The 23,361-nt window shown below is 44.0% G+C and overlaps 1 protein-coding gene across 4 annotated transcripts in view; it reads right to left on the reverse strand.

Annotated features, from left to right (window-relative positions):
* Positions 1-23,361, reverse strand: part of GCLC (glutamate-cysteine ligase catalytic subunit) — a 39,408-nt gene continuing 16,047 nt past the window's right edge. Inside the window, exons 2-16 of one of the 4 annotated variants that reach the window (XM_036869072.1) lie at positions 20,958-21,070; positions 19,941-20,123; positions 17,610-17,723; positions 15,974-16,032; positions 15,723-15,856; positions 11,189-11,263; positions 10,600-10,716; positions 9,382-9,520; positions 8,853-8,965; positions 7,977-8,069; positions 7,575-7,679; positions 2,797-2,878; positions 2,617-2,720; positions 2,409-2,529; positions 1-1,336 (exon numbers count right to left, since the gene is read on the reverse strand). In XM_036869072.1, the coding sequence (XP_036724967.1) occupies positions 1,125-1,336; positions 2,409-2,529; positions 2,617-2,720; positions 2,797-2,878; positions 7,575-7,679; positions 7,977-8,069; positions 8,853-8,965; positions 9,382-9,520; positions 10,600-10,716; positions 11,189-11,263; positions 15,723-15,856; positions 15,974-16,032; positions 17,610-17,723; positions 19,941-20,123; positions 20,958-21,070 (1,764 nt within the window). In that variant the 3' untranslated portion in view covers positions 1-1,124. The remainder of the gene's footprint in view (positions 1,337-2,408; positions 2,530-2,616; positions 2,721-2,796; positions 2,879-7,574; positions 7,680-7,976; positions 8,070-8,852; positions 8,966-9,381; positions 9,521-10,599; positions 10,717-11,188; positions 11,264-15,722; positions 15,857-15,973; positions 16,033-17,609; positions 17,724-19,940; positions 20,124-20,957; positions 21,071-23,361) is intronic. The other 3 variants (XM_036869075.1, XM_036869073.1, XM_036869076.1) reach the window with 3 other exon arrangements.

A 23,361-nucleotide genomic window follows, 5' to 3' on the forward strand; every position in this document is an offset into this window, starting at 1 on the left:
AGTTAAGACTTTTAACTAATTGGGGAAATAAAACTTCAACAAAAAGCTCTAACAATTGTGTGAAACTTAAATTATTTACAATTAAACATTTAGGGTCCTGATTCACAAAACTTAGTGCATATCATGATTTATTTATGAGTTTCGCAGAGAAGGTAAGTAGTATGCAGAATAATCCCCAGGTAAAATCTAGAATAAATGGCTTTTAGAAGAATGTCTGTAATATGCTTACTGGAAACTAGAGAAAAAGTAACAAAACAAAAACTTCAGCAGCTGCGTTTGATTTGAAAATTTAAGTAGACAGCAGCAATCAGAATAAACAGGTGACCACAACAGAAGAGCTGGTGGCATTTTTGACATTACTCTTGGTATGTACAAGAAGAAAAACGATTCTCCCCCTTTTTCCATAAAAAAAATCACCCCCAATAATCACTACGCATGAACTCAGTTTTTCTCCAGAGTTGTCTTCAAACTTGATGCCAAAATTAGCAAATGCAGACAGAAAGTACTGTCAGTTCAGTGGGTTCTGTTTAGTGGGAAAAGCTTGGGACAGGGTTACCGAGGGGTTAGCTATTCCAATTACCAAAGAATCATCATAGATAAGGTGCCGGAAATCCAAGCTTCCCCTCAAAGCACTTTGGTGGATTCAACAGTGATTTTATGTATATGCCAAAGGAGATGATTCAAAGAAAATTAGCAGGACAAACTGTTTTCAAGGTGAAGTGACAGATTTCAGTGAATCAGGTCCCAGGTAAAGTCTTTTTAAAAAAACCAAAAATTTACAGTAAACATTTTAAACTCTGGAATGCAGATATAGTATAGTTATCAGTAAGTTACATTTACAAAACCGTTTCCACAGTAGTTGCTCCAGTCAGAACTGAAAAATGTACAAGCCAGCTCATAAATGACTTTAGATACAGTGTTATTAAAATACATTGTTAATCATAAAAATACTTTACTATGTACATGTACACTGTATAAACTCTAGATTTGCCTAAACCCACTTCTGCCGAGCAGCTCAGGGAACAGTGCAGTGCTATTATCTGGTCTTCACACCACGCAGACGGGCTGATCCTGCGGTCAGTCCTTCACTAACACGGTGAAGCATTTCTCCTTCTGCAGGACGTCTAGTTGGAAGAGTCAGTTTTACTTCCACTGTACTTTACTTTCCTAAATGCTGGTCCAAGTAACTCTGGGCATTCACATAATTCATTTGCGATTTGGTTACACTTTAAAAGAAGGCTATAGTTCATCTCGTCAGTTATTACACTGTCTTGTTTGTAGTCTGGATGGTTTGCGATAAACTCCCTCATCCATCTGGCAACTGTCATTAATTCTCCTGAAAAAAAAAAAAAAAATTTTTTTTTTTTTTTTTAACAACTTAATGGTAGTGGTGTTTTTTTGTTTGGTTGGTTTTTTTCTTTTGTAAGTTGACATTTATTGGCCCACATAATACGATCCTGAAGAAGAATCAGTGTGGCCTTCTGGTGTACCCACATGGCAGGGGCCAGGAACGAGCTGTATTACGTGGCCGTAATGTTGGAAGAATTCCTCCCGGGGAAGGGTTTCATGCTGCAGGCAGGCAGCGAGAACACACACATCCCACTGCTACGGCACCTGTCAGATGCCACCCACATGGTGATGCTGCCGGCTCTAAGACATGGGAGCCAACGCGTGTGGACTAGAGCCCGAGTTCTCCCATCTGGCCACGTCCTGCCCATGCCGGTGTCACGAGACTGCCCCGGGACAGGAGGGCCCCCGAGTTCCCCAGAGCCATCTGACCAAAGAGGCGGACAGAATAATGAAAAGTAGATGCATGAAGACAGAAACTGGCAGATACAGCATTTGGGGGCGGGGTATATGCTTTGTGGATCTGGAAATTTTACAGAAGCCTCGAGCAAAATACAGATGCCACTGCTACTGTCCTCTTAGTCACGGCTGACAGCTCCCCGGCCACCATGATCTCAAAGCTGAGAAAGTGGGGTTCCAGGGCGCCCCTGTAGGGAGGCAGGCTGGAGGGCCACCGTCCTAGCTGTGCTATTAGTTAACCTGAGGACTGGCTTAGACTCACTGTGCAAAGAGCCCAGGGTGCCTCACGACACACACATTCGGGCATAAATGTTGGACAGGCAATCCAGATACTGTATTTCATTGCCTAAGAGGCCATCGGCTTAAAGATGCAGCATTATTGTACGGAACCAGTAAGAAAAAAATCACTGCTAATTAAACTGTGACTGTCAAAGATTACAAGGTGCATCCAACCGCAGAGATGGTACAATGTGGAAAAGTGCATTGATTTAGGATACCATATACTTTAATAAAAGACTGCTTTAAAAAGTGAATATTGTAAGATTGTGAGGTTCTGCCTACGTTAAGAGATTTTTAAAAAAGCAAAGCACAGAATGCCATACCAGATGCTCTCTTCTTAATCAGCTTCAGGTAGTTCAGAATACTGCATCTGGTGTCCACATCCACCTCCATGTTTTCCAGGTAAGAGTTCAGGATGGGGATCAGCCCGGGGAACACACCTTCCTGCAAGACGTGGGGTGCGCTATCAGCCGACTCCCCGGGGGTGGGGGGGTGGGGGGAGGGGCCGGGTAGCTGGGGCGCGGGCCCTACCTTGCCGTTGATGATGGTGTCAATGGTCATGAGTGCGTACTCCTCGGCCGCTGGCTCGGTGCTGCCCGTGGTCTTGCCGCGGCCGTCCACCATGGCGTTGCCACCTGCCAGAGGGGCGCAGAGGGTGTTAGCGGCCCGTGTGGCCTACAGGGACCCCAAAAATGCAAGAGGAGGCAGTACCTTTGCAAATATCTTTTCTGAAATAAAACAATCCCTGCAGGACGGCATCTCGCTTCTGTGCTACTTTCATGTTCTCATCAACCTAAAGGAGGAAAACAATCGCAGCCAAGTCAGAACATTGCCGAAGTCAGGGCACTCCTGCTCCCGCGCGTTTGGGGGCTGCGGCGCCTCGCTCACCTCGCGGTCTGGACCCATCTGTGAAGAAGCCTCCCACAGCCAGCGCTTGCTGGTGGCCAGATAAGACTTTGCACTGTCATGTGGGGCTGTGTCCCTCAACCCCAGACTGCTGGGACGTGCTTTTTAATAACAACAGGGCAATTCTAAGAGAAGCTTACCTTAAAAATCAATGTGAAACTTACACTCATGTAGGCCGCCCACATCTCGAGGTCCCTTGAGACACCCTGGGATGAATCTATGGCATTGGCAGGTCAGGGGGCTGGTCCCTCCTCACAGCCCAGACTCACTCTCCTGCCTCTCCTGCCACCTGGAGTTGAGGGCTATGCCCTCCCCGCCCCTGGGGTTTTGCTGCCTCATAGGCTGGCTGTGGGATCTGGAATAAGGTGACCCCTCCCAGGGCAGGTCACCAATGCTGCCTGCCCACCTGCGGCTCTGCCGTGCCCACTCCCTCAGGAGACCCCAACCCCTATTTGTGAATTCTCCATTTCTCCAATGACTTTTTAAGACCCTCAAAGTAGAGCTTTTAAAACTTTTTGGTAGTAGTCCCTTATTTCTGTAATGAAACCTTAGGGGACTCTCCATATACAAAACAGACACAAGTCAGAGGTCATGTTGAAGAGGGATGGTCAGTACAGAGTCTTTGATTACTTAGCTTTGCCCCCTCACACTGATTAATTCCTATCATTATTTTTTTTTTGTTTTAAGGCACATATGACCTTCGGATTAATCTAGACACAGGAACATATTCAAGCAATCTAAAATTCTATCATGGCTAGGAACATCCGGCTTCATTTCTAATAATGTTTGTATTTTTCTTAGTCTTGACAAAAATTCACAAAGATCACCAGTTTTAATTTCTGCTTTTATGAATTCCTTTTAAAAAGCTGTAATTTTACTACAGCTCTTTAGATTCTTAATTTAATTACTTAGGTTTATTTTTAATGTTTCTGTTTATAGTACTTAAAGCTGTGATTTTCCCTTAGAAATTATCTTTGCCAGCATCATTTTCCTCTACAATCTATAATTCGTTTTTTTTAAAAAATTTTATTGAAGTATAGTTGATTTACAACATTGTGTTAATTTGTGCTGTACAGCAAAGTGACTTACTTATACACGTATGTATTCTTTTCCATTCTAGTTTATTGCAGGATACTGAATATAGTTCCCTGTGCTATACAGTAGGACTTTGTTGTTTACCCATTTCTATATATACTAGTTTGCATCTATAATTCTAGTTTTGACTTAATCTAGAACCTACTAGGAAAATGATTTAAAATCTCCAATAGTTAAATTTTTCCTGAACATTTTCTTATTGAATTTTGGTGGGAACGTATCCTGTACAGTGTCTACTTCTGAGAAGTGAAAATTTTCCTTAATTAATTTTTGTTATTCTTCCTCAGGGCATTTAAAAAAGGTGTGCCATGGTATAAGATTTGTGATCAGGTGACACAACCAAGCTTATTAACTGTGTCATTTAATTCCCCTGTGGCCTTTCGCATCCTTTGATTATATGGCCTGTCAGTTACTGAGTAACGCGCCAGAAACTCTGCTAAGTGACTTACTCCATGAACCCCACATGGCCTTACGACAGCCCACGTGTCTCTGTTCTACACCTGCGAACTGGGGCACTGAGAGGACAACTAACTTGTCTAGGTGAAAAAGCTAGTAAGTAGTGCAAGTGGTTTATGAATTGAGTGCTCACCTGGAAGCCACATCTTACCCACCGTACTACAGTGCCTTTAAATTCTTCTTATGCTGCTGAGAAATGTTTGCTACACTTTATGTTTAAAAAAAAAAATGGCTCTAATGTTATCTTGAAAGAGTATATAAAATTGTTTCCTGTATCTCATTTAAGACCTTCTCACATTTTGTCTGTTGAGACTTTGCCCTTCCTGAATTGTTAAAAGGTCACTATGGAGCCCTTTACTGTCAACATCTGCCCTTGTTTTAAGTATATCTTATGCAAACAACATGTACCATTACATTGCTATTTTATATCACCTGTTTTAGCTTTTGAATAGGAGAATTTAGTCTATTCAAATTTGTTTTCATCTTATTTTTACCACTGTATATTCTCTGGACCATAATGTCTTATCACGCCCGTGGCCCCAGACCCGCTTTTGTGGCACCAGGAAGTTTTGTTTTTTTCCCACCTCTTTAGCTAGGAGATTAGAGGCGACAAACCCTATTTCTATACTGTCAGTGGTCTTTCTTACTTTTAGACAAGTAGTTTTGAAATTCTCTCTCCAAATGTCAAGCATTAAGAAGTATCTACCACTCCCCTCCTTCCAATGTCCCCTTGCTAGATAAGATTTCTGGCTTACTTTAGCCCTAACTTAATCTTTTTTGTTAGAATCACTTGGAATTTAAAGACTAGTTTGGCTGGCATGGTTCTAATTCTTTACCCTTCGGATTCTGTAGACCTCTCACCATCTCTTCTAGCATTTGATGTTGTAGATGAGAAATGATATCAATTGATTTTCTTCTCCCTCTTGGCAGGAAGTTTAGGTATCCTAATTTCCTCTCCTGTCTGGACAACTGATCTTCTCTTTGAGATTCAGAAATTCCTAGACTTGGGTTCTTCTTTAAATAATTCTGTCTCATCCTCAGTGGACTCTCACTCAGGGGTAATTCTATTTTTTATTTTCTTTATTGTATCTCACATCTCTTTTGTATAGACTGTTCTCTTCTTCTAAATTTTGATACAAACCCTGAACTTTCCAGAGAAATCCTCTCTTCCTTTTTCCCATAATCTCTGTTTCTTTGCCATCCTGCTGGGATGAATCTCAGTTTGGTTCCCCTAAATCACAGACTTTGATCTTCAACCACACCTACTTACTGGTAAGCATACTGAGTGTGGCTACCACGTCCTTTGTTTCTGAGAACTCTTACTTTCCAAATGTTCTTTGGTCCACAGGGCTTGTTTATTTAAGATGCGACCTTTCTCTAGAATTTCTTTGAGGGCACTGAGAATTTATTTAAAAATTCTTTCCAGTTTCTAAATTAACTGTGTTTTGGGACTTCCCTGGTGGTCCAGTGGTTAAGACTCTGAACTTCCACCGCAGGGGGTGCGGGTTTGATCCCTGGTCAGGCAACTAAGATCCCACATGCTACGCGGCCAAAAAAAAAAAAAAAAAAAAAATTAACTGTATTTCACTGAGGATAATATACTCTGCAGGCCCATGGGCTCTTCTCTTTTAAAGTTTTCAATTTTATACTGACTTTCAAACATCTATATCTGACCCCAGAACAATGTGGGTCCACCTATATGAGGATTTTTCCAGCAGTAAATACTACAGCATTCCATGATCTACTGCTGGTTGAATTCTCGGATACGGAGGAACTGACTATAAGTTACACGCAATTTATCAACTGTGTGAGGGTTGGAGCCCCTAACCCCCGTGCTGTCCAAGGGTCAAGTGTATTTCATAAGCAAAGGCTTGGACTGGCAGCTCACGTGAACCCCCCTTACGTGCGTTCATCTCCCCAGTGGCTGTACCACATTCAGGGTGTGTGTGTGTGTGTGTGTGTGTGTGTGTGTGTGTGGTGGAGGGAGGTGCAGGCTGGAGAAGCCCCTGTGTGTGTGTGTGTGTGTGTGTGTGTGGTGGAGGGAGGTGCAGGCTGGAGAAGCCCCTGTGTGTGTGTGTGTGTGTGTGTGGTGGAGGGAGGTGCAGGCTGGAGAAGCCCCTGTGTGTGTGTGTGTGTGTGTGTGTGTGTGTGTGTGTGTGTGTGGTGGAGGGAGGTGCAGGCTGGAGAAGCCCCTGTGTGTGTGTGTGTGTGTGTGGTGGAGGGAGGTGCAGGCTGGAGAAGCCCCTCAGGGAGGAACGGAGCAGGGGAGGCGCAGATGCTCGGCTATGCAGCTTTATTCGTGGGACAGGGCAGCTCTGCTTCTCTTCCCTCCAGCCCTGAGCCCCGGCAGACCCTCACTCCACCCGGCAGCCTTTCCCAGCCACTCTCTGTGCCAAGAGACCCACCGGCCAGGAACCAAAGGTCTCTATACTCACTTGGCTACTGCCCCGCGGCCCCCAGCTTTGCTGCCTCACAGCCTGGAACTGTTCCAAGGCTCTGCCGGGAAACTGCTTCCAGAAAGCTCCTTCTTGGTTTTTGTTGGGCTGAGGCTGATTCAGATTTGTTTTTCCAGTAGTGCAGCGCCAACTATGTTCTCCGGAAACCTCTCCAGTTTGGTTCCACTCCCTGCACTACCGAAGTTACGCGTCCCTCCGTCCTGAGTCTAATATCGTGATCGGCCTGGGACTGGACAGGACGAAACCCATTTGTGGGAATCCCTCCCGCCATCATCTTGAGTCAAAAGCCTCTAGAAACTAGAGATTGTTCAAATGCAACCCTAAATGTCTTCCAAATGGGCTGAGTAAGGAGCTACTATTAACATTTTTTTCCAGGAGTCTCCACCAAAACGGTACCAAAATCTCTAGCACAAACTTAGGTTTAAAAAGAAAAAAAAATTAGGGTGGAAGGAGAGCATTTTATTCTAAGGGAGGAACAATCCTAAGTGAGGTCAGAGTTGAAACAATTATTATCCGTAAATGAGCCACGGATGATAACCTACAGACACCCAGCCCTACACTGAAACTCGTCCTTACCTTTGACAGTGGGATGAGAAAGTCCAGTTTGTAGGAAAGGATCACCCTGGTGAGCAGCACCACGAACACCACGTACGCGGAGTTCTCGAAGTCTGTCAACTGAACCTGGACACGGGGCCCGAGACATTAGGGGCCCGCCGTGCAAACAGCTTCTCCCTGAGAGGCCCCTGAGGGTCATGTCTTTCCCAAGCATCTCCTAACCTCCCACCTGGGTCTGGAAGCCTCTGCCCACAATCTATTCTCAGAAGCAGTCCTCCCGAGCTGCTGCACTTGCGTGTAACACGCACACACGTGATCTGTGCTGCCTTCCAAGTAACCCGAGCTTCTGACAAGGCTGCGGGTGGGTGGCAGGTGGCTGGGAACGGGTGCGTCCGAGTCGGTTCCTGCCGACGGGCTGCATACCTCCATGGGCCGGAATTCCACTCTCCATCCAATGTCGGAGTTTGGAGGAGGAGGCTTAAATCGCATTGTCTGCCAATTTGTGGACTGAATATTCTGTATTCAAAAAGCAGAGAATAAAACCAATTTTCCAGTAAGGTATTAAGATGATTTGATATTTAATACGTGAAGCAGACCATTTACTGTCCATACCAAACACTCTTCAATTTACAAATACAAAAATGTACAATTTGGGGGCTTCCCTGGTGGCGCAGTGGTTGAGAATCTGCCTGCCAATGCAGGGGACACGGGTTCGAGCCCTGATCCGGGAAGATCCCACATGCCGTGGAGCGACTAGGCCTGTGAGCCACAATTGCTGAGCCTGCGCGTCTGGAGCCTGTGCTCCGCAACAAGAGAGGCCGCGATAGTGAGAGGCCCACGCACCGCGATGAAGAGGGGCCCCCACTTGCCGCAACTAGAGAAAGCCCTCGCACAGAAACGAAGACCCAACACAGCCATAAATTAAAAAAAAAAAAAAAAAAAAAAATGTACAATTTAAGATTTTTGTGGAGTGTGACCTGCTAGGGAGACAAAACAGCAAGTGCTTAACGGAAGTTAGGTGACACAACAGCAGTCCTGAAAGAAGCGGTCGTGTTATTTTTCTGTGCAGCACATTTGCATTTTTCATCGCTATGAAAACACGAGAAAATACTGAATGAAAAATTCAGAACCGGAGAGTAAGAATCATAAAATAAGGGTACTTGAACCAATTTAAAATCTTCACTGCACTGGGTCATGGAGGTCATAGAAGGCTTCTACTGTCATCAATGCCTTGCCCCTCCAGACAGCGGCCTCCACCCTGGACAGTGAAGTGAAACGCCTTCAAAGCGGAGCAGATACCTCAAAATGGTCGGACTCGTTGGCATCGTCCAGGTGGATCTTCTCTTCAAACAGAGTCAGCGGGTCTCTAATGAAGAGATGAGCCACGTGCTGGGCCAGGAGATGATCGATGCCTGCAGAGAGAGGTCACACCACTCACTTCAGAGCTGTTCTCCATGCCCAGAAAGACGGCAGGACAGCTCGGGAAGTCTGAAGAAAGGGCATCTAGAAGCTCAGGAAGTGGCTGGGCTGTGCAGGATTCTCGTGTCTCCCAGGATTTTATCCTATGGAGTGTGTTCGCTCCTTACACAACGCCCGTGGGGGCAGAGCTGGGGACCGAGGGACAGACCTCCAAAGTCAGTTCCTTTTGCTAAAAGTCAAGATCTCACAAGTATCTGGAACTTGAAACTTTAAGAACAAGCAGCCTCATGAGAAAAGAGACTTCACATTAAAAATAGAAGCCAGACCAGGAGTCAGCAAATGAGTTTAAAAGGGCTTTGAAGAACTAAAGGCTTACAATCAAATCTAGACAAAAGGAACAGAGGCTCACCTTCCTGCAACAGCTGTTCATAGATTTCTTTGTCTTTCGTCAGGTCGATGTCATTATATTTCTCACCGCACTCAGATAAGTAACTGTCTATTGAATCGTATCGGGACTTACTGATCCTATAGTGGTTGTTCTTCAGCGGCTAAAATTGAAAAAAATACAAATGAATGCCATATAAAATGATGTGGAAATAAACTAACACCCCAAATAATTATATTAAAAGCCTATATACTATATATGTAATTACATGAAACTGTCCAACCTGAACATGAGATCCCGAAAAAAAGCTAGTTAATCCTGAAAAGTATTAGAAAAATTATATTAAAAAAAATCTGAAGACAATTTAAGTAGTCTGTTTTCTGATATGACTTAAAAATATATATATTTCTTTTTTTTTTTTTAAAGTGGATCACCTTCATTCTCATTAAGATAGGAAAATGCCAATGTTGAAAGCAAAACTATAAAACTATAATGTAAAACAAAGCTATTAAAATGATTTCTGCTTTAAAGTTTATTTCTACTTAGAAGGCATGTTCAACAATTTACGAACAATTACATAAAGAGCAGAGCAGCAATAGGGCAGCCCAGGTCGAGAACATTAGAATCACCTGTGAGGGCTCCTTTAGTAACATGTATGTCTAGGTCCCAGTTCTGGACATACTTACTCACTGGGCTAGGATGGGCCTGGGTACTTATTTTTAAAGATCTCTATAGGTGGTTCTGATGCACAGTCTTGGTTGGAGAGATGCAGTTCAACATGCAAACAAGAGGCACAAACCTACCCTTATTAGGCAAACCTAACCCTTTGTAACAGGCAAAAGAACCTGACAACAGATTACACTTTCCACAGCAGAGAGCACCACAGACAAAGCACTCATGTAGCACCAAAAAGCTTTCTGGTAAAAACAGCCATCAGCACTGACTCCCAAAATATAGAAAAATTGTACTACTAATTTTAGAAGGTAAAACAAATACTGGTTTCAACAAATGATGAAAATTAACTTGAACCCCTCCCCCCGCAACCAAATCACATTTCCCACATTCTCACCCCAAACACACATTGTGAAGCCAAAGACAGGTTGATAACCTGTCAGCTTCTTCCCATGTGTGACTAACCCACTCAGGATAAAAATTTAAGGGCGACTTCAAAACTGTGAGTAGTGACAATATCCCCATTTTACCTGCTGGATTTAAAAGACTATTAAGGAAAATCACTCCCACCTCCAGTCCTCTCTCCTCCCGAGTTCTATCATCTACAGATGCAGAAATCACGCCCCAGCGACAATCAATGTCTGACACATAGCCTCGGTAAAAAGGAGACGCAGCGCTCAAAGCCATCTAAAAACAAACAGAAGTCAGCACCTGCAAGTTCAAAGTGTCATTTACATGCTGAAAAAAGCTCCATGCAGTTACCTCTGGTCTGGAAGAATAAGTTTATGCAACCCCTACAGATTTCTACTACATCTACTGTACCTGCCTTCTCATGGTGAAATACACCAGAAGTGACTCCAATCCTTGCCTCTGATTCATTTAAATCATCTTCTCTATACCGTGAGGACAGGCGGGATGGGAGGGGGAAAACGGCTATGCTCAAGCTCGACACTTCAACACAAAAATGCCTTACTGGCAATGGTAAACTCTACAGCTTAGACTCTTATCCATTAGCTCTAAGTCTGCATATTATTCATGTTAGTTCAGTTCTAAATGAAGTCTTAACTGGACTTAAATAGTACATGGTCAGCAAATTTTGCACGTGCAGTCTTTATTTTATACAAAGAAGTAGTTAAAATTAGGTGTGATTTCTACTTACGACAATTGGGCAGATAGTGGCCAACTGATCATAAAGGTATCTGGCCTCAGATATGCTGCAGGCTTGGAACGTTACCTGTTTAAGAATCTCAAGTTATTAAACAACAACACAAAATCAGTACCATCCTCCACAAGGAGCCAAGTCTGAGAAGGAAGGTGGTTGGTCATGGCATGTGATGGTCATTCTGTTGATGACAACACTGAATACAGGAGTTTTAAGAGCTGTCTCGGATGAATTTTGCTAGAAAATGGCTTTAATCATGTTCACATCTACTATAAATAACCATGTTCCAAAGTTAAGTAAGATTAAGAAGTCAGGAAAGAAAAATAAGACCTAGATTAACAATGAAGTTCAGCCAGGCGTTTCCTCTTCCACTGACTTATTTCCTTCTACAGCTGCCCATCCACATCTGTGGGCTTGTATACATTTTGGTACAAGAGGGGGATGTGGAGATGCGAATGATGGGTTTCAGAGTTCGCTGGTGGCACAATGGGGAATAGCTCGGAAGGGGGCAGGACTGGAGGAAGGAAGAGAGGGCAGTTAAAACACTGCAACTGTCCAGGGAAAGACTGAGGAAGTCTGGTGGGAAGAGGCACAGCAGGGCCAAAGCAGGCCTGGTGACCAGTGGGCACAGACAGCGAGGAGTGACCTGGGTTTTGGCTGGGGTGCTCCTCGGACAGATGGGAAGCAGCAGCGCCAGGACACAATGGGCTTATGAGGCCAAGGAAGAGCGAAACAGCCCTGTAAGTGGCTTGGTCTCCAGGGCTGGGGCCAGGAAGAAAAATCCGAGCTGGAGAAGTATTTGGGGAGTAGGCCCGGATGATGCACTAAGAAGGGCAGATTGCCCAGGAAGCCCGCACAAGAGGGGTAAGTAGGACACTTAAGAGTTAGGCAGAGAAGGAGATCACGTAATTGATTAGTGCAAATCCTCTCCAAACAATTACCCAAAAGAAACCAAAAAAAAAAAAAAAGTGCTGCACTCTGCAGGGCTGGGGCAGCGGAAGGGGCAGGGAACACAAACTGTGGTTGTGTTGGCACATTTGTAATAACTGCAAACTGGGAACAGTTCTCATGTCCTGTTGTTATTTAATAATGACACTTTGGATTTTGTGTTGGTGCAGTAAATAATTTAAGTGCTTAATAGTTGAACTAGCAGCTGAGTGAATGTTTACTATTCTAGTTGCAACCTGTTAGTTCCAGTAGTTTTAGCCAGGTCTCAACTTTGCTTTTTTTTGTTTTGTTTTGGCTTTTGTTTAAATGGCAGAGGACTTCTGTTGGAGACTCAAGGGTCTAACTGCTGAATTCATGGCATTTCACGTCAGTGTGGTGACTGACTACAGAAAACGATGATTCAGACCATTTACTGTGTCCTGACTTTCCTACCATTTCTATGTGAATTATTAAGTCAGTGCTATATTTTAATTAAAACATAATGATAGGTACCCAGCCATTACAAATTAATTCAACACACGGAGAAGAGCTGTGTCACAGGTGTAAAGGAGCAAGAATGTCAAAGGTGAAAACAGAAATTGAGAAGAACTGACAGGTCACTAATAACCCAAACCAGGGCAGTTTCTGCCAAGAGGTGGGAATGAAGAAATCCGCTTGTCTGTGGGTAAGAGTTAAATGAGAAGTGGGGGAGATGGCAAGCAGAGTATTTACAGGCTTATCTGCTGTGACTCCACCCCTAAAGTGTAAGCCCTAGGAGGGCAGGGGTCTGCCTTGCAGTTCTCTATCCCCAGTGTGTTGGACAGGGTCTGACACCCACTTAGTCCTTAATATTTATTAAGTGAATAGAGTATCTTGAAGGAAAGAGGGCGCTAAAGAGGAGAACACAGGAGCAAAGGTAAGTTTTATTTTTATAAAATGGAGGGATACTTGAAAAGCTGACCCTACAGCCCAAACTTACATGGATTGAGATTAGGAATACCTAAATGTTCCCCCAAGTGTTTTGACTGCTGAATGCTTTTGAACATACATCTCTTAGTTTATTTAGGCCCTTTTTTGAGTTACTCTTAGCTATTTTAGAGTCTGTTATTTTTGTTTTTAAGAAGATCCTATGATAAGCATTTTTTCTTTTCAGTTTTTTGATTGGCTTCTCTTAGATGGCCTAGTATATACTAGACAATTCACAGGCAAATTCTGAAAAAGTCAACCCTAGAAAAATATGCTTAAGAAAACTGGCAACTGGAATTCAATAGCCGAGTTACAACAGTGATACGACTTAGTTATTCTAAGTATATTTAGTAACTAGCTTCTTTACCCCAGGGCTGATTGAGCCATTGAGACATCACTGTAGTAATGGCTTTAGTGGGGGAAGTAAAAAAAAAGAGTTCTTAACACCTTAAAAAGATATGAATATATGAACGGTTTTGGATTCTGGTATCCTTTTAAAGTATCATATAAAGAAGAGAAGCAATGTCACTAGAAAACTGATGAGGGAAAAAAAAAAGAGAAAGTATGAAAAATTGATGTTAGAAACCTAAATATCTAAAATTTGTCCAGAACCCAGTGCTGAAGTCACAAGATTTTCTTGGGGGGCGGGGGGAAGCCTATCACAATGTGCATGAACTTATTAAATGATTCCTGCAAAGCCCCCCACCAAGAGTCAAGAATTTGAATATAGTTGAAGTACTTTTTGTTCTGTACAGTAAGATGCTCACTGACCTTAAAAATCAAACAAACAAACAAAAACTTTGAAACCATCTTTTTTTTGCCTTATTGTAATAAGTAGTTTCTAGTGTTCCACTTAAGAGATAAAGCAGAGATTTCTGTGGTGATTGATGGAATTTGTCTCATTTACCGTATACTTACATTATCTGTGCTAAAGACTTTTAAGTGGAGTACTGAAAGTGGGGTGCTGGACACACCACTGAGAAAAAGAAAACAACCTTAAACCCATAACAAAGCTTAAATTGGATGGAAAACTGTATCTACAAGCAATAAAGATGTAAACTACCTACCATTAGGACATATTTATTTGTGTAAACACAGTGTTTCAAGGGAAAGACTATCCCTTTGGAATGGGGCAACTGTGCTGTCCATGGCAAAACACCCTGGTTTAATATTAAACCAAGAAAAAAAGGCAATCGGTCCTCCAAGAGCACTGATAGATTTTAAAGCTGTGCACTGTAAGTTCTAGAGCTTAATGGTTCTCTTTAGAAATATCTGGAATTAAGATAGGGAAGCAGATAAGGCAGTTAAAAGTCAACAGGTCTCTTTTTTATGAGTGTGTCCATCTGGAAGGAAACTCATAACCTAGGTTTGTTTGCAAGACACGTTTTATACCACCTATATAAGTCAGGGAAAGCAGGGGAAATGGTATCCTTGGCCATGGTTATTTGAACACACTTAGCATGTGAAAATCTGACTCTGGCATTCAATTTTGATTATACATAGTTGTAAAATAAACACATCCAAGATACATGTGCAAGAAGGTGTGTGTCTGTGTGCAGCTGCCTGAAATGATGGGATGCTGGGTCCCCAGCCGTGTGGAGGGCAGGCAGACCGAGGGCTGGGGGTGGGCTGGGGGGTGCTCATGTGGGGTCAGGCTTCACACCGCTCCAATCAGCAAATAATCAGAACTGGATAAAATCTCCTTGGATAATAACAAGAGGCCCTCTTTTTTTCTTTTGAAATTTTCAGTTTGAAACTTTTAATTTTGTGCCACTTTTACTTCTGTTCTAACATGATTTTAAACAAATTAAAGGTTAAAACCAATACTGTTGTTAATAAAAACAATTAAAGAATATTAGCTCAGAGACAGACCTAGAAGCAGCCTTAATATAAACCCTTCTTTCAGCTGTTGAGAAAACCGAGACCAGAAGAAGGGGAGTTACCCAAGTACCTGAGAAGTTACAGCTAAAGCCCAGACACAGGCTTGTGGGCAGCCCGATGGGTTCCTGCTCCGCGCTCCAGGTCCCCTGTGAAGTGGGACACCATCCCCGCCACAGGTGCCAGTAATCTGATTAGATCCAGGGGAAGTTTTAACCAAGTCATTGAGAGAAAGGCTATTCTACAATACCTCCTGTGAAACTTAGCCAGGGGCAAGGCAAACATGGGCTGCTAGATATTTATTCTTTTTATACCACTAGATAGCCTTGCAGGAAAATAAAAATTTAAAGTCCATATAATCCTTCCCTTGGATCACAAGCTCACTGGAGTGCATCCAGAGTTTATTTTCAGAAATGATAAGATCTGAGCAATGTTTACAATCTCAAAGCTAGTCACTAGATGGCAGCAAAAATTAGGCACAGAGAGAACAGAGACAGTGACTGCGGAATATTTCACATTTTAAGTTCATTAACAACTATGTCTTTGTAGTGAACTGTACATTCCGTAAATTCTGTCCAGAGATAACTTCCAGTGAATTTACTAAGATAACTTCATTGGTTTTCAGAAAGAAGTACTAGCTACTATTTCAACGTGATTAAAATGTGATTTTTAAAAAGGAAACATGCACATATAAAGAAAAGAAGTAAATAAATAGAAACGGATGAGGACAGCTTGCCTCTCTGGATATTTGAAATGATACCTGCAGACAGCAATTGCCCATCCCAAAGCCCATAGCATCCATGTAAATGTGGTCGGGCTTAGAAGCCTTTGCTGCCTCATCATCCTCAGGAAATGTTTCTATAAATGGACATGGTGTATTCTTGTCCTGAAATACTGCAGTATTAGTTGGAAAAAAAAAAAAAAGAAAGAAAAGAGCAAGAAATGGGTGAGAGTCAAGGATTAACAACAATGGGGGGGGTCCCCTCCCACCCGCCACCTCTGTAGACTCACTTGGGACGTTGATGACAACCTTCTCTCCTCTTCTGTGCCGGATGTTCCTGGTGAGGGTACTAAAAAACAGACAACAAATGTCCTAAGTTGGTCACCTAAGAACCATCATGCAAAAGAAGAATTTGACAATATGCAAGTACACGGAATGAAATCCTCCCTCAAACTAATCCTCTAAGACATTCCTACCGAAAATTCATGTGGACCGAGAGACTCTGAGGGGACTTCCTGAAAGAAGGCTTTGCATTAATAACAGGTCCTCTGGCTCTTGTTTGAGAATGTCATTCTCTCTCCTGCCCAAGCCCTGTTCCCCGGCTCCGTGGGACTCACCAAACCAAGCTCAAGTGTTCAAGGTCTGCCGTGGTCTGGCCTCACCCTATGTTTCTAACATTTTCCATGTTAAGTCCAAAGACTTGAGCCAAACTGTGGTACTCATGTTCCCCGGGCATCTCTGGACCCCAGAATCTCATCACTCCCTCCACCCATCCTGCAGCATTAACACTATCCTCCAGCCTGCGATGTCTGATCCAGAAGCCCCTCGGCAAGCTGTGGCTGTGCGCACTGGACGTGCGGCCAGTCCTAATTAAAACGTGCTCTGAGGGTGAACACACAGCACGTTTTGAAGACTTGGTACAGAAATAAAGTAAAACTTATTAATAATTAAAAAATACTGGTCACAAGTTGGATATATAGAGTTAAATAAAATACACTATAAGTTTACCCTTTTCACTTTTTTAATGTGGCTACAAAATTACTACTAAAATTAAACATGTGGCTTGCATTATGGTTTTACTGGGCAGTGCTGCTGTCGACGGTGTAAATGTCACCTCTCTCAGGAGGCCTGCTTTTGACCCCCTCAGTCAGAAGCACCTTCCTCTCTCTGGTGTTACCATCTCTGGACACCTGTCATAATCTACCTTTTCTTGCAGCTGAATATCTCCACATTCCCCTTGGCACACTATAAACACTTGATGTTGGAAACTATGTTTTTATGTCTTTATCTTCCCCATGGACTCTGCACATAGCAGGTGTGCAGACCTGTTACAGGAATGAACACTGAGAAGTCACAGGTCCCTAACTCTAGGTCAGGAGCCCGGGTTCAGGATGACAGGTGAAACTCAAAGGTACAAAGCTGAGATCAGACTGGTGTGGGCCCTGAAGCAACTTGAAACCCTAGAATTAAAACTACAGACTAACAGACTTAGAAGTTAGTGGAACAGAAGGTAGAGCGTGCCTACTATATACACAGGTATTGTACATATTTTACCTTAGTGTCAAGGTATATGGAGTGGAATGAGAAGACCACAGATACTGGTGGTAATTTTCAGAGGAGGAAGAGGTAAAAATAATGACAAGAAAGCTTCTCCAAACAGGTGTTAACAGAACTAGGATTGAAATGCATCTGTGGCTAAGTGAACAACTTTAGGATCATTTGGAAAACAGGCAGATCCAGCCTGGAAACAAGCAGCACCAACCGAGCAGCCTTGGGGGACCAAGAACAGGCGTAGCTGTGGGTCTGCGGCTCCTCTGGTTAATTACCACAGGAGCTGGAATTCAGGAACCGCTCAGTAATGATTGCGGGACGGACACTGCACCCCCAGGGCAGGGATCCAGGGATCCGAGTCATCCACACACTCACCTGAAGCGCGGGTGCTTGTTTATCGCTTCATCAGGAAAGAAGAGGGACTTGGAAGCTCCTCCTTCCACTGGGTTGGGCTTGAACTCGGGCAGCGTGAACCCAGGGCAGCCTAATCTACAACAAATTGAAGAACTAAAGAGATAGAATCTGTCTTCAGGGATTAAAAATGTGCATGTGTAACGCTGCCTTTTTCAGGGGTCCGGTACACAGGTGTTCTGCAAACACTGTGCCCCTTGCAGCCACGCCTTTGCAGTCTGTCTTGCTCACCAAGCTCTTCTCTTGTGACTGCAGCCCTTTGCTGATTTTATCAGAAGCCTCCGTCCACTCAGGGTCTGCAGAGCACTTACTTACATCCTGGCCGCCTTGGCTATTTCCCCCACGCAGTTTCTGAGGCGTCTTCCTTTACCAGCTCTGACCCCTGCATACCACCACCTCCCCATCAGCCTGGTTCGACTTGGGACAGGCCTCCTGTTTCTTGCCTCTGTCAGGCACCTCATGAATCCCTCCAGATCAGGCAGGTTCTCTGCCAGTGCCCCGTCCACCCCCAGATCTCCCTCTGGAGGCTGAAACCCAACCCTATTATCTCACTTGACCTGAAGAAGAGCTTTAATTCCAACACAGAAACAAAGCAGGGTGTAGATCGGCAGTGGGAAACTTCTGGCTTGGGAGCCAAGACTAGCCGGTGCCTTATTTTCCACCTCACCTTTTATAAAACTGGCCGCCCACGTTCCCCTTGTGAACAGCAACTGAACTTGCCGATCTTATCTGGAAAACAGCCCCAGCTATGATGGGGGCTCCTGAGAGTTCCTGCAGCTCCGTACATTATTCACTGACAGCCTGTAGCCTTAGGAAAAGCCCTTGCAGAGAGTGACAAACTGAGATCTGGGGGGCTCTCTGCTGACCAGAATCAGGCTGGTGAAGCACGTGTGCACTTGGCAGGAAGCGGGCAGCCAGGATGCAGACCCGCACCCCCAGCCCCGCTTTTCCTCCAGACCAGCACCGTCCAACGGAACCTCGGCAGGGATGGAAACGCTCATGACTTGCATTGCCCAGATGGGTACTGAGCAGGTGGAAGGAGGCGAATGAGACCGAGGAACTGAACTTCTCACTGTATGCAAGTCTGATTGATTTAAATGTAAACAGTCACATGACCACTGTTTGGGTTACTGGGCCACACTACAGTTGCACCTGTTTACAGAAAGAGACTCACCCTGTTTACACTGAAGAAACTGAGTTTTCCTCTCTCCCTCTTGATCCCGAAATAAAACTTCCCTTATCGTTTAACTGTGGATGTAAGGTGAGGCTTCTACAAACAAATAATTATTATCTTTGTTTTGTTTACAAATCCAAAAACGCCCTCTCACATCATAAAAGATATGGTTAGGCTTTTTAAAAAAAAATTAGATTTTTAGAATAAAACTTATTCCTAGCTCAACTCTCCTCCCTTCATAATAACCTAAGAGAAGGAAAAAGATACTTCTCTAAATGTCTGATGAGTTGTTTAAATAAGGTTTCAACTATTTATATGTGACCATGGAGATTTTAAAAAAGAAAATTCCCTTTAAGTGTCCCAAGACCAGTGGTGTGACTGTGAATGCCTATGTTCATCGTGGACATTTATCAGGAAAAAAAAAAGAAGGCATAAAAATAGTTCAGAGTGTTCCAGGCCACGGATACCAATCCCCAAAGTGCTTTTGAACTTTGGAGAGGTAAGCATACTTTGCCACAATCTGACAGATATCTAGCAGAGATAACCAGATTTACGATTTGGTAGAACTGCATTCTTGAGTACAGGTCCTACGTATAATTGTGTGATATTTACGTACCTCATACTAAGCTAAGGACAGAATTTCACTGTTCATATTTACCTTATATTTACTCTTATGAAACTTTAGCCATAACTAGATTGGATGACAAATCCTAAATCTTTTCAGCACAATCCAAACATGACCCAGTGACTCCCTTGTTCTTTGTTAATATGTATCAACAGACCCTGGGAGGGCTGATGCCAGCCCCCCATCTGGGGCCCCCGGATCTGATCTGGGGGTCAACGCACATCCTTCCTTGTGCACTGCTCCTTCCCTTCGGCCTGCGGAGTCTGTGGCCCTCGGGTCCTTCCACAGTCCCCCCGGCCACCACCACCACTGGCAGAGGCTGGCATGCGACTCTGCCTGCAGCTCTAATGTTACAGATTCTATCAGACACGGTGTGATGCGGATGAACCGTCTGCAAAGCATGAGAGCTGTGGGGTCAAGTGCTGGGTTGTGATCTGCTCTCTTGATACCCGGATGCTCTGAAATGCCAGCCATGCACGTTGACACAGGGACTAACCTGGGAAACGAAGTGATTGTGCAGAGGGCCTGGTTTTCCCCCAGTAGAGATGTCGCTTCCTTGCGGCGCTTCCTCATGTTGTCCTCGACCGTGTTGAACTCAGACATGGTCCCTCCGTACGGCTGGCCAGGTGTCCCCTCGATCATGTAGCTCCCATACTCCGGTCTCCAAAGGGTAGGGTGGCTACAGAGGAGAAAAGGGTTCAGTCCGTCTTATTCTTCTGCTGCAGTCTGCTCCATTTTTAGTTTTGAAAAAGTTGCTTCCAAAAGTTTAGAAACCACTGGGTATACAAGAAGCCAAGAACTCTTTACAATTCCCAGTGGTTGTTAATCTTCCACAGCTTCTCAACTACATAAGGGTTACAAGCGCTGGGTCTAAAATATTTATAAATAACTGAGACGCACACAGGGCATGCACTGTCCAAGGCAAGCAAGCCTGTCCACTCTGCGGGGAAGGACGTGGGGATTTAAGGCCTCCTTCGGTTTAAGACTGGGTTCCAAATGCAAACCCAGCCTCCCAAAATTTAGTGGGTAGAAAAATGAACTGGAGGTACATGCCCCCTTCACCTCTGTCTACTGAAATAAAGAAATATTTTAAAAACATCCTGCCAGCCAAGCAAAACCCATCTGCAAGTTTTCTCTGACACCATGGTTTGTGATCTTGGTAACTGCCAATTAAAAAAAAAAATATTTAAATAGTAAACAGACTTTATATTGAGTTTACTCTTCTAAGTGCTTATTAATGTATTTAGAATGTCTACACCCTAAGAGGTAGGTATTGTTATTATCCCTCATTTACAGTTGAGGAAACTGAGGCACAGAGAAGTTAAGTACCTCGCCTAAGGGTACCCAGCTATTAAGCAGAGGAAGCAGGAGTTGACCCAGGCAACTGGGAACCAGAGCCAGAGTCCTAAACTGCTGTGCTCTCCTGTCTCCTGCACGTGGGAGGAAAGATGATATTCCAGTGGCTCTAACAGTTTCAGAAATTCTCAAAGAAGCCTTCAGTACATCAGCTTACTTTGGGTTTGTCCTTTCCCCCTTTTCTTGCAGAGTTTCAAGAAGTTCCTCTCCAGACAGTACCAGTTGGGCTTTTTTATTTTCATGATCAAAAGATACCAACATGTATTCCACCTATTGAAAATAAAGGAGAGAAAGATGAACATTCCTCCAGACTCGTGCTTGATGTGACCTTTAGGAAAAGTAGGGAAACGTGAAGGTTGGAAAGGATGACAGTGTCCTGAGGAGTCACATCTGCTTACACAACGGTGCTTAGTGAGTGAGGTTTGCATAATGTGAAAACCTGGAGAGAATGGCCAACAGTGGCCTTGTGGGAGGACAAGGGCTCTTACGTGATTCCGTCTTCCCCCGTTCTACTTAATACCTTTTAGAAAGGTCAAGATGCCCATTTTGACAAATTGTACTTCGAGAAAGAAGTATTTCAAAGCCAGGATTCTGTAAATTGCAGTTGCAAGTAGTAGTCGCATTTTACAACGTATTTCCTCGGTGGGCTTACTGTAAGTTTATGAAAGGGGTTACCTGCGCGTTCTAATCAAGGTAGATTATCCTTCCTCACTGGTACATTATTTAATCATCCCACTATGAGCCCCACTAATGGACAGTTAAATCAAAATCAATACAGAGGTGTTAGTTTAGGAGTTTCGGCAATTTTGTTTTGGTTTTTCAGGAATAATTTAAGACCACTTCCCCACTCTGAACTCATACAGAATTTACAATGCAAGGTGCACTAGTGCATTCATAACAATACCTGGTGGAATTCTGATAAAAAATCAAGAGTGAAATACCAAAGTAAGACTTTTCTGGGCAGAGTACAAATAGAACCTGCATTTGTTTTCCCTGAAATTGCATGCTGTAAGTCATGATAGTTGGTATTAATAGTGAAGATTGTGACTCACTATTTACGGTTAAAATAAGACACACATCATCCATAGGTAAGTGAAAAGATTGGAGCTGGACCATTCAGGCAAACATTTGAGAGCACCCTTTGCACAAGACCCCAAGACAGAGAAGAGATGGCAAACTTGTGGCACGTGGCAGACCAATCCCCAGAAAGTACCTTTTTTTGGCGTATCATAAAAGAGACAAGCAACAATACATCCACTATCTACCTTATCTACCTGACATTTCACATGTAAATCCAGATCCCAGCCTTAAAAAACAAACCAAAGCCCGGAAACCCAGCAGGAGGCCTGGGTCCAGAGGGGCTGGGGCTGGGCAGCCCCCCTTTGATGGGGGGCCTCTGGTCTGCAGATCCACCGTCCAGGTGGAAGGCATCTGAGTCAGCCCTCCCTATCACAGAAATAGTACCATTCAAGAGACTGGTTTGCCCTTCAGCTAAGGAATATAAAAGGGGAAAAAATGTTAGTGACCATAGGGAAATAGCCTGGCAGGTTTAAATGACAACAAAAATAAACTTTCGATGAATTTTTATTAGTTGTCGTTATGGACTGAATGTTACTGCCCCCCACACCATTCTTACGTTGAAGCCCTTAACCCCCAATGTGATGGTATTTAGAAGTGAGGACTTGGGGGGGGCGGGTAATTAGGTCAGGAGAGTGGGGCCCTTGTGACGCGATTTGTGCCCTTATAAGAAGAGACGAGAAAGATGATTTCTCTCTACTGTGTGAGAACACAGCTTTTGTAAGCCAGGAAGAGGGACCTCACCTGGAAACCAAATCTACCAGCACCTCTGACCATGGACTTTCCAACCTCCAGAACTGTGAGAAGTAAATGTTTGTTGTTTAAGCCACCCAGTCTGTGGTATTTGTTACAGCAGCCTGAATAGACCGAGAGTTGTCTTACTGATGAGTTCAAGTCATCAGCGCTGAGGTGAAAACAGCACTTAATTTGGAAACAATCTAGTTCCATAAGACTCAGAAGCAGCTACAGGCAGTTCCTTATTTAGGGAGATTGTACTTTGAGAAAGTTCCTCTGTCAATTTCTGTGTACGTTAGAAAAAAGGAATTTTCAAATTCCTTTGAAACAATGTTATACAAAGGTCCCTGGGCCACCTCTCTAAAGTATTTAACCTATCATGTGTCCGACCTCTGGAGAGAGGGAACCCATCACTGTGTCCCTGGGGGACAGTGAGGTCCTACATTGCTTCCCAGGCACTGGGATGAAGACTCCGGCCTCCTTACACCCTCGAGAAGGGGCTGCATTCGGGTGGTCAGGCCGAGGAGGGGGAAGGTGCGGGGAAGCTCAGCCCAGGAGGGCTGGGCTGCGGGGCGGGGTCCGCAGCCACCCTAAAGAAATTCACAATTCAGGATTCAGGGCCAGCTCCTCCATTCCACCGGCCCAAGCAGTAAGCAGTCTTGACTTCGGCTGGAACCACCCGTTGCGTCTAAGAGACCCGGTTTTCTCCTTACACCGACTCCTGAACAAGCCCACAGCCATCTTGTGAT

The sequence above is a fragment of the Balaenoptera musculus genome, chromosome 11 (genome assembly GCF_009873245.2).
Source record: "Balaenoptera musculus isolate JJ_BM4_2016_0621 chromosome 11, mBalMus1.pri.v3, whole genome shotgun sequence".
Classification (NCBI taxonomy): domain Eukaryota; kingdom Metazoa; phylum Chordata; class Mammalia; order Artiodactyla; family Balaenopteridae; genus Balaenoptera; species Balaenoptera musculus.